At 47.9% G+C, this 10894-nt stretch overlaps 1 protein-coding gene across 2 annotated transcripts in view; it reads left to right on the top strand.

Moving 5' to 3' along the window:
* Nucleotides 1–413: 413 nt before the first annotated feature.
* Nucleotides 414–10894, top strand: part of LOC119012731 (kinesin-like protein KIF26A) — a 36348-nt gene continuing 25867 nt past the window's right edge. Inside the window, exons 1-3 of one of the 2 annotated variants that reach the window (XM_037086810.1) lie at nt 414–472; nt 1731–1855; nt 10816–10894. In XM_037086810.1, the coding sequence (XP_036942705.1) occupies nt 1761–1855; nt 10816–10894 (174 nt within the window). In that variant the 5' untranslated portion in view covers nt 414–472; nt 1731–1760. Of the gene's footprint in view, nt 473–1730; nt 1856–8952; nt 10405–10815 lie in introns of those variants that run through there. The other variant, XM_037086811.1, reaches the window with a different exon arrangement.

Raw genomic sequence — 10894 nt, 5'->3', positions numbered from 1 at the left:
GGACCCGGCCTACGCCTCCTTCCTCTTCGATAAGCTGCAGCGCCTCCATCTGCCTCGTCGTGGCCGCCATGCTCCTGTCGACGCTCGCTGCGATGTCTGCGGCACCTCCTTCCACCAGCTGAGACGCCTCGCTCTGCGGCGTGCTCTCGGCATCGGCCGGGAGATGACGCCCCGCCCCGCCATCCCCGGTGTACTACCCCCCCCGAATACCAGCACCGCCACAACCCGCCCGGCCTCATGTGGCAGCTGGGGCGGCGACGAGCTGCCGCTGAAGCAGCAGAGATGGTCGTATGAGGAGTTGCAGGGGGGTGGAGTTCCATGGGGATGGGGTGGCGTCCAGAGCTCCTACCTGGGAGGAGGCGGAGCCAAAGGGCTGGCCACAGTGACGCCCCTCCCCCTGAATGCACAGACCTATCTGGAGGGGCTGTGGAGGGTGTCCTGCTGCAGACCTAAACACCAGCAGCACAGTACGGTGAGCAGGGAGGGACAAACTGCACCAGTCACACACATTAATAACTGACCTCACTGATGTTCAGGTTCAGATGACTTTCAGTCCATGTTGAGGCTGAAACAACATCAAACAAACTCAAACGAAGAATATCTGAAGTCACTTTAACATGATTAACAGAGATAAACGGAATCCACTGAATCAACTGAACTCAACCCAGAACAACAAACACCAAACTGAGCAGAGACAAACAAACTGGCATTCTGTTGGTTGCTGCCTTCAGAAACACTGAAGTACTGAGTCCACAGAACTGAACCAGCACAGAGCGTCTGGGTCTCATCTTCATGGTGCTCGGCTCTGGTTGCTGATCGGTCCTGCAGGCAGCTCTCCGTAATCCTGTTAGCTGGCAGAGCGAGTCCAGCCCAACGGCTGAATAATGGACTCCCTGTTCACCGCCTCCTGTTACCTCAGTAATCCACCGTAACCAGGCCACCAATCTCAGCCCAGAGATGAAGTGACAGAAAAACAGAGAAGAAGAAGTAGAGGAGGAGGAGGAGCAGGAGAAATTATTGGAAGGAGTCGGTGTCCTGACGAGGGCAGACAACTGATTTATAACCCTTGTGGATCAGAACCACAGTCCAGTTAGTTTTATATTTCTGTGAGTTTGAACATGATTTGATATTATGAACAACAATATATTGAAACATCACATAGCATTAAAGATTAACCATCAGTTAATCAAACCCTCAGTGCTCTCTGGTCATTAGCGTTGCTCAGCAGGATTAGCCATTAGCTCCAGCGAGCCAGAAACGGCCATCAGTTTTGGACCGAGCAGCCCAACAGTGATGGAGCAGAACTGGAAGTTTTGATGCCAGCGAGCGGGCTAATGACCAGAGTTAATTAGTTAATGAGGTCCTCATCCAGAGCTTCCTCCTCCTGCCACTAAATGACATCCAGCTAACGAACCACCAGCAGGCGGCCATGTTCTCCGGCTGCAGCGTTGCAGCCGGACCAGGACCAGGAGGAGTCGATCCGATCAGAATCATTTAATTCAGTGAATCGATAACATTCATGCTGCGTCACTGAAAACAGAGACGGAAACATTTATATATACACCATCTCTATTTGTTGTCGAATTTAATATAAATTCAGCTTGTCACATCTTCTTAGTTACTCCTCGTCTCTACAGCATGACGTCAGTGGAGCCGACCTGCTGGTGTGTGATCAGTTTGATTGATTGGTAACAGAATGTGTAGATGTGAACTTGTGTGTCGTCTGTCAGGCTGGGACGTCAGAGGGAGTTTACCTCACGATGAAACGTTCGACTCCGGATGTCAAACCAGCAGCTCACAGCATCGCCACCCAGACCAGCCAGCCGCCGTCAGGTGCAGCCGCCTTCTTCATCAGGTCAGTGAACGCAACACACCTCAGGTCAGTGAACGCAACACACCTCAGGTCAGTGAGCGCAACACACTTCAGGTCTGTGAATGCAACACACCTCAGGTCTGTGAACACAACACACCTCAGGTCAGTGAATGCAACACACCTCAGACTTATATTGTTACTTATTTCAATAAGGTTACAAAATGTTAAAACTGTAAACGAAAAAATAAAAGACATAACGTGGACCGACACTTGCTCTTGCTCTTTTGCGAAAATGCACATGTATTGCATAGTTTTGTCCGACCGTCCACACAGATCCTGAAAACGCAGCGCCTGAAAACATACTTTTTTGAAACCGGGTCTCAGGGTGGAGAAATCCGAAAATGCAGCCCTCCCGTTTTCATTTTGATGGCGAATCCACATACTTTACGAAACGATGACGCCATCACCCCGCCCCTCGACCTCTAGCCTCCGACCTCTGACCCCCCGACGTCTCACAACAACAACAACAATGGCGGCGGACAACATGCAACCTCTGGGATCAATAAAAAAGTTTCTTATAATTTCATCCCTTCCTTCCTGAAACAAGATCAGCTGTGAGAACATGCTTCAGAAGTCAAACGCAGACTTTCCCTCTGTGCAGAATGTAATTGGCAGATTTACTATTTTCATCCAGAGTGAGCGGTTGGAGCTGTCAGAGAGCAGCCGAGCGACGAGGCCTTCAGGGTTCTGGAGGATCGCTTTGATTTATCTGCGCAGAATAAGTGATGGCGGTCACAGATCGAACGGAGGCAGCGTTGGCCTGCTGTCAGAGTCTGATAAACAAATAATCCTCAGTTTATGTTCAGCTGTGACGGACGGACGGCGGCACGCAGTTAAATCAAAACTCCTGTCAGAGAGCTTGCACCACGACGCTTACAGTCCAATAAAACTCTGAGGGGGAAGTTCAGTCCTGAGAATAAAAACGGAACCAGTCTTACAGGAAGTGAAATCAAAATAACTGTAAGTATTGATTCATTCATAACATGTGACTTAAATTGATATTTCTGTTTTAATGACATCATGGTTTCACCCGTGTCAGCTGGTTGGTCAACAGAATACACAAAAACCTGGAAGGAGGAGACTCTCAGCCCAGACTAGACCTCGTTAAGTTCTGGTGCTGACCCAGGTAAAGGGACGAGTCAGAAGTTAGTTGTCACCTGCTGCAGCAGTTTGAATATGATATAATGATATAATAAAGTGAGTTGTGTGAACTCAGACCTGAAGCTTCCAGACATCACTGTTATCCATCATTCACTTCAAAGACTTCCCAGCATGCATCTGTCAGAGGCTGAGGGCTGAGGGGAGGCAGCAGAGAGGCACACACACACACACACACACACACACACACACACACACACACACACACACACACACACACACACACACACACTCCTCCTGATGTGCTGCAGTGGTTCCGGGCGGTGCAGGTTCATCTCCGTCATGTTCCTACAGGAGCCCAGAAGGAACAAACCTAACACTGACCCGACCCTGGAGCTCAGCTCCGGGTCACTGCTGCAGTCAGGCTGATAAACAGGAGTGAAGATAAATCACCTTCTTAATCCCACAAGTTCAAAGTAATATCTGGACTCTCCTCATCCTCCGGACCAGAATCTGACTCAGGTGTTGACTCCTCCAGAAGTTCTGGATCAGCACTGATTCCTCCACAGCTGCTTTACATGTCATGTATTTGCTTGAACAGATGCACATGTGCATCTGTACACTGACTTTGTACTGAGTGAAGACACTCTGTGTGAGCCCACTTCAGGGTTCTGATAGTTTTGGAGCTTTTCTGATGTTCTGAGACTGAACTAGAAACCAGACGTTGAACCAGTTTTAGGTTTTATTGATCACTGCAGATGTTCTGGTGATTGTGTGCTGGAGTCTTTGTTCTGAGGACGTGTTGATCAGTCAGATGTTCTGGTGACATTTTAATGACGGTACCTTGTTCTCTTCCTTTGGGCCTTCCAGGCTCCTGTAGCTGTTAAACTTAGTCAAACATGATTTTTCTCTTTTGTTCATCGTCTGCTGAAGCTGCAGGATGAAGGCAGGTCTGAGATCAGTAGAACTACAGACTGTTCCAGCCTGATGGTGAGGCTGAAGACAGGTTGTTGGTCTAAAGTCTAAAAACTGAGGACAATTTGATCAAACACCAGAATCCTTTGACAGAAACTAAGAAACATGAATGAAGAAGGAGACGGAGAGACTCCAGTGACTGAGACATGAGAACGTGTTGGAAGCTGAATAAAACACAGAGCTGAGCCCGAGTCCGATTCCGAGTCTGGCAGCAGGAAGTGATGGACTGAAGCCAGAGACACAGACAGACTTCAGGCTTCCTGCCAGCAGACAGCGAGAAGTCGACAGTTGGAGATTCAACAGGAGTCGACGGCATCAACATGAAACGATATGAAAACACTGCGGTTGTTACAACATGGCAGCCGGCGATGACTCGCTCCATCTGTTTCTCTGCAGAGACATCCCACAATCCTCTCTGAGACCTGAGCCACAGACACACACGCCGTCCACGTCTCTAATGTGACTGAAGCTTTTTAAATGTGTTCATCGGTTTATATGATGTCATCATCTCCACCAATCAGATTCCAGCCTGTCTCAGGTTGGGGCTGTATTACTACTCATGTTACAGTAATGTGATTACTTTCCTAGTTACTAACACTACTTGCACATAGTGACTGGTGAAACCTTTAGTCCATCAGAATCTGTTCAGGCCCACATTTACCTATAAACCCGTCCATCCTCTGTGTGTGTGTGTGTGTGTGTGTGTGTGTGTGTGTGACAAACCCCCATAGAGGCAGAGTCACCCGTCAGACCCTCCTCCCCAGACTCCCCACGACGACGCTCATACCACAATCAGCTTCAACTCCCTCACAACCAGACACATGAAGAAGAAGAAGAAGAAGAAGAAGAAGAAGAAGAAGAAGAAGAAGAAGAAGTCGTCTATAATTCAGAGGACAGAGTGAGACCTCTCTGTGGAAACGTCCTCCAGCACGTCAGGCTCTTTGTGACGGGGGTCTGAAGGTGGAGGAGGAGTGAGAGGTCTTGTCAGATCAAGAATGGAAAAAATACGATGTCCTGGATCTGCAGAGTTCAGATGAGACTCAAAAAACAATTTTTCTTACATTTAAACAAAGTGATTGAAAACAACATAACATATTAGAAAAACAGAGGATTTAGACCAAGAGAGCTGAAAACTATAGATATATGAATCAAAGATGATAAAGAAATAAAACACAGATATTAAAATAAATTTTGATTATAATAAACAATATTGATGAAACAAAACAGAACAAATAGTAATTATAAAGAAAAATAAATCAATAAGTATGAACCTTAACAGCAGACTGAATGAACAGCAGCCTGAATGGTACCGGTGTCACCTGATTTCTATCAGCTGATCAAGCGGGTCACGTGACATAGAACCACTTTGTGCATGTTGACAAAGTTGTATTCTGATTCAACGTATTGAAGAGGGAAAAGACATCAGAATGTTTTGTTTGACATCCGTGTGATCAGGAACATTGAGAATGATTGTAGGGAGGGTTAGGGTTAGGGTTAAATTGTGTACATGTGTTAATATGTTGCTGTTCTTCGCTGTGATTAGCTTGTCTGCTCAGATCTATAACATATCTTCACTCTGTATGTTTCACCTCTGTCACATTTTCAGCACTGAAAAACTAAAATGAGCTCAGAATCAGATCCAGCCCCACTGAGGAGGCTCGAGTTGCCCAAAGTGGATTCCTGGCTTCCGGCCCGATCTGTGTTATCGACGTCCTGGAGTGAAGAGCTGCGCTCTTAAATCTGTGAACCGCCGGACTCACTGCATCAGAGTCTGAACAAGCTCTCAGCTGCAGCAATGCACCAAAATATGACCTGGAACTGGATCCAAACACCAACAGGAGGCTTATTTACCATGCAGGGTCTGATGTCACTGAAACACAAGTCAGAGCTGCTGCAGGAATTTAGAGAGCAAACTGAGGACAGAGGAAACACCTCAGCTCAGGTTCAGCACTGGATCCATCAGTCTGATCAGGACAGTGTCTCTGTTGATTGATCAGCTGCAGGTTTGAGATTTATTGATACAGATGTATATTTATACAGTGTGTCAGTGTGAAGAACATGAAGTCTTCATTAATGTTTGTCAGGTTGGAGACATTACAGCCAGAAACAGGAAACAGATTGGTGACATATGTTTGGCTTGTGGGGAGCTGCTGGCTGCTGGCTGGTCAAAGTCCTGGAAAGGTTTTGATGATGAGCACAACAGCTGCAGGTGGAGCAGAAGAAGGATTTGGGTTCATTGTAGCTTTACTACCTAGTTCAGTAGAGATGGGGTAGAGAGGAAGTGACTGCAGTGACGGAGGCTGCAGCTGAGAGGAAGTGACTACAGTCACAGAGGCTGCAGCTGAGAGGAAGTGACCCTGTGACAGAGGCTGCAGCTGAGAGGAAGTGACCCTGTGACAGAGGCTGCAGCTGAGAGGAAGTGACCCTGTGACAGAGGCTGCAGCTGAGAGGAAGTGACCCTGTGACAGAGGCTGCAGCTGAGAGGAAGTGACTGCAGTGACGGAGGCTGCAGCTGAGAGGAAGTGACCCTGTGACGGAGGCTGCAGCTGAGAGGAAGTGACCCTGTGACGGAGGCTGCAGCTGACAGGAAGTGACCCTGTGACGGAGGCTGCAGCTGAGAGGAAGTGACTGCAGTGACGGAGGCTGCAGCTGAGAGGAAGTGACTGCAGTGACGGAGGCTGCAGCTGACAGGAAGTGACTGCAGTGACGGAGGCTGCAGCTGACAGGAAGTGACTGCAGTGACGGAGGCGGCAGCTGACAGGAAGTGACCCTGTGACAGAGGCTGCAGCTGACAGGAAGTGACTGCAGTGACGGAGGCTGCAGCTGAGAGGAAGTGACCCTGTGACAGAGGCTGCAGCTGAGAGGAAGTGACCCTGTGATGGAGGCTGCAGCTGAGAGGAAGTGACCCTGTGACGGAGGCTGCAGCTGACAGGAAGTGACCCTGTGACAGAGGCTGCAGCTGAGAGGAAGTGACCCTGTGACGGAGGCTGCAGCTGACAGGAAGTGACTGCAGTGACGGAGGCTGCAGCTGAGAGGAAGTGACTGCAGTGACGGAGGCTGCAGCTGAGAGGAAGTGACTGCAGTGACGGAGGCTGCAGCTGAGAGGAAGTGACTGCAGTGACAGAGGCGGCAGCTGAGAGGAAGTGACTGCAGTGACAGAGGCTGCAGCTGAGAGGAAGTGACTGCAGTGACAGAGGCGGCAGCTGAGAGGAAGTGACCCTGTGACAGAGGCGGCAGCTGAGAGGAAGTGACTGCAGTGACAGAGGCTGCAGCTGAGAGGAAGTGACTGCAGTGACAGAGGCGGCAGCTGAGAGGAAGTGACCCTGTGACGGAGGCAGCAGCTGAGAGGAAGTGACTGCAGTGACAGAGGCTGCAGCTGAGAGGAAGTGACTGCAGTGACAGAGGCTGCAGCTGAGAGGAAGTGACTGCAGTGACAGAGGCTGCAGCTGAGAGAAAGTGACCCTGTGACAGAGGCTGCAGCTGACAGGAAGTGACCCTGTGACGGAGGCAGCAGCTGAGAGGAAGTGACTGCAGTGACAGAGGCTGCAGCTGAGAGGAAGTGACCCTGTGACAGAGGCTGCAGCTGAGAGGAAGTGACCCTGTGACAGAGGCTGCAGCTGACAGGAAGTGACCCTGTGACGGAGGCGGCAGCTGAGAGGAAGTGACTGCAGTGACAGAGGCGGTAGCATTTAGTTTCCTTCAGTTTCCTTTAGTTCCCTTTAGTTTTTGAGTTAAACTGAGTTAATTTGAGTTAATTTGAGTTAATCTGTTTTAAACTGAGTTAATCTGCAGAGGCTCTTTGTTATTTTAGAATCATATCATGAATCCTTAATATGAGATTATATTTATAAATCAGAATGATTTAATAATTAAAGGTAAACTGGTCTGGAGTCAGTTTCTTCTGACTGGACCTCTGCAGGCAGACTCTGACAGATTCCCTCAGGCTGCTCACCTCGTATTGATCACTGGTGTCTGGTTCAGAGTATCGACCTGGACTGGACTGATATGGATCTGTGGATCCTGGCTGATAAATCGGCTCGGGACTCTTTCTCTTTCTGTGTGGTTTATCCTGCAGTATTGATCTGCTCCTCCAATCACTCATCTTCTGTCCAATCACACTGATTTATTGATTTTCTTTTTTAAAATGAGAACAGAGCTTTGTGTGACTGATCAACAGGATGAAGTTGATATCAGATGTTTGCTCTGTGTGATGTTAATCTGGGACAACGTGAAGCTACGTGGTAGCATCTCAGAGGTAAATAATGAAGCAGGCTGAGTCGGATCAACCCACCAATGATATAAAATGATACCAAATAACATCAAATAATATTGAATGATATTATTAAATAATATTAAATGACATTTTTGATAGTACTGAATAATATTAAATAATATCATGTCATCAGTTTCTGTCACATGGACTGTAAATAAAAACATCAATATAAAGTCAGAAAGAGTTTATTGATCATCATCACATCTTTAATCTTCAGTTTGATCTTCATCACACACACACACACACACACACACACACAAACATGCTGAGTGTCTTTGAAGTCCAGTAGCGGGGGGGCAGTGGGGGTGTCTGTCACCTCATGAAGTATTCATGTATTCATGTAGCATGTCAAGTGTGTGTGTGTGTGTGTGTGGGGGGGGGGGGGGGTATTTCCCGGCTGCTGTGTGTCGACACAACGAGGAGGTGGGGTTGTGAAGAGAGCGAGAGAGGGAGGAGGAGGAGGAGGAGGAGGAAGGTGAACAAGGCAGACGGACAGACGGACGGCTGGAGCATCGCCAGTGTTTCCCAGCAACAACAGCAGCGAGAGGCAGGAATCCAGTCTCCTCCTCATTCATTCGTTTATTTCTACCTCTAATCCTTTATCCTGCTTCCCTTCATCCCCCCACCCTCTCTCTCCTGGAGTTAGAGGAGGAAGAGGAGGAGGGAGGAGGAGGGTGGAGGAGGAGGAGGGAAGAGGAGGAGGAAGCGGTGGAGAGGAAAGGCATTGCGATACTGCAGGAACAGACTGTGGCGCTACAGGAGAGAAGAGAGAGCTGGAGGAATGAAAGAAATCATAGAAAAGGGGGTAAATTTCAGGGTAGAATAAAGAATAGAGGCGTTTAGTGAGAGAAAGATGTGGTGCAGATAAAAGAGACGGCGGTGAAGATAGAAGAAAAGGTTAAAGAGAAGAGAAAGAGAGGAAACCTGGAAACAACGAGTGGAAGAAACACTGAGAGAATGAGGAAGAGAAGAAAGTGAAGGACAATGACAGAACGAAGGACGGGTGGAGAGTATTCCTCAGGTCTACAGGTGGAGATATGGCGCAGCGTTTGACTGGAGGAGGCAGCTGGATGGAGGGATGATGGAGCAATGATGAATGATGGATGATGGACACCAGAAGCTCAAAGCTGTTGTGTTTGTGGGTCAGCACGGTGAAGCTCAGATCTCTGATTCAACACAAACTTCCAGCTGACTGTGATGTCACCGTGAAGCACGAATCATCTGTTCACTGATGTGTCAGCGATGACTTTCTTAAAATGTCCTGAAGACTTTGGATGGAAATGACATCGCTGTGCTTCACTGAACTCTTCGGGATCTGTTCAGTCATGTATGAAGACGACATCAGTAGAGGACAGATGAGAGAGATGGACAGACAGTTTACTGATAACTTCAGGAGAACTCTGGACAATTTGACCTCTTGTGATTAACAAATTCTGGTTTCTGTTAAAAACGACATTGAACACACCGATCCGTTAAAGTGGAAGTGATATGAGTCGAACCAAGAAAAGTCTGGACAAACTCCCAAAGTTCTCGAAGTCTTTGACAGAGACTGAAATCACCCAGAAGTCTCTCCACAGATGATGATGGAGGTTAGTGATGGAGGTCACTGAGTGAACTCATTGGACATACGAATGAAACCTGCTGGAATATTTTAGAGAAAATCTTTGAGGAGTTTGGTGAGAATCACTACAACCTCTGACCCGGATGTGACAGCTGGACAAGTCGTTGACAAACCGAGACGCACTGTGGAAATTGTCCGAGGATGTTTCTGAACACAGGAAACAAACCAGATTAACGACGGTTGAAGAAGTCTTGTGGACCAAAAGAACAAATTTCTCCTGAACAAACTGGTTCTGGTCAGACTGGGACACCTGACACAGGATGTGGATTTTGTATCAAACAGCTGCTCTGATCCTCTGATGTCTTTTTACTGGATATAACTTCATCTCTAACCCACTTTTCTGGATCAGGTCTGGCTCCTGGTGCTGACCCGTCATGTTTCACCATCGAGTTGAATGTTCATCTCTGAGCCTCGCTGATCAGACGACCCTCGTTTACATTTAATTTGTACGTATTGTTGGATTCAATTTATTTATGATGGTGAATGGTGAAGACGAGAACACATTTGGACCTGGTTCCTCTTCAGCGAGAAGAACTGGGCAGAGATAATGGACTGGAAGGAAGTGTGAGTATGCCTGTTTCCTCCAGAGACCCGATTCATTTTAACATTTATGTCTTTTCTGACTGAAGTTTAACAATCAAGGAAATGACAACAAACCAGCGGGAGAAATAAAGACACACTGAAGATGAGGCTGTGAGGTCCAGTTAACTTTAATGTCGGGTCATAAACCGACACAGACTCCAGAATCTTAAAGCAGTCACATCAGGCTGAGCTCTCTGAGGTGTCTTCATGTTCCAGTCTGTTAAACATGTTACAGCCTCATTATGGAGTGTCGCTGCCTCACAGCTCAACACAGTTAACGATGGAACACGTGCCTGATGTGAACATCACTTCTCTGACTCTTTGCATCTGTGTCTTTGTCTCTTTGTCTCTTTGTCACTCTCACTCTGACTCTTTGAATCTGTGTGTCTTCAGGGCGGCTCAGAAGCTCAGTCTGTCCCGCAGGAAGAAGTCCCAGCCTGGCCCCGCCTCCTCGCCCCCTGAAGCCCCGGGG

This window comes from Acanthopagrus latus, chromosome 22 (assembly GCF_904848185.1).
Source record: "Acanthopagrus latus isolate v.2019 chromosome 22, fAcaLat1.1, whole genome shotgun sequence".
In the NCBI taxonomy this organism is placed as follows: Eukaryota; Metazoa; Chordata; class Actinopteri; order Spariformes; family Sparidae; genus Acanthopagrus; species Acanthopagrus latus.
The sequence above is the reverse complement of the archived record's forward strand: the minus strand, read 5'-3'. Positions and strand labels throughout refer to the sequence as shown.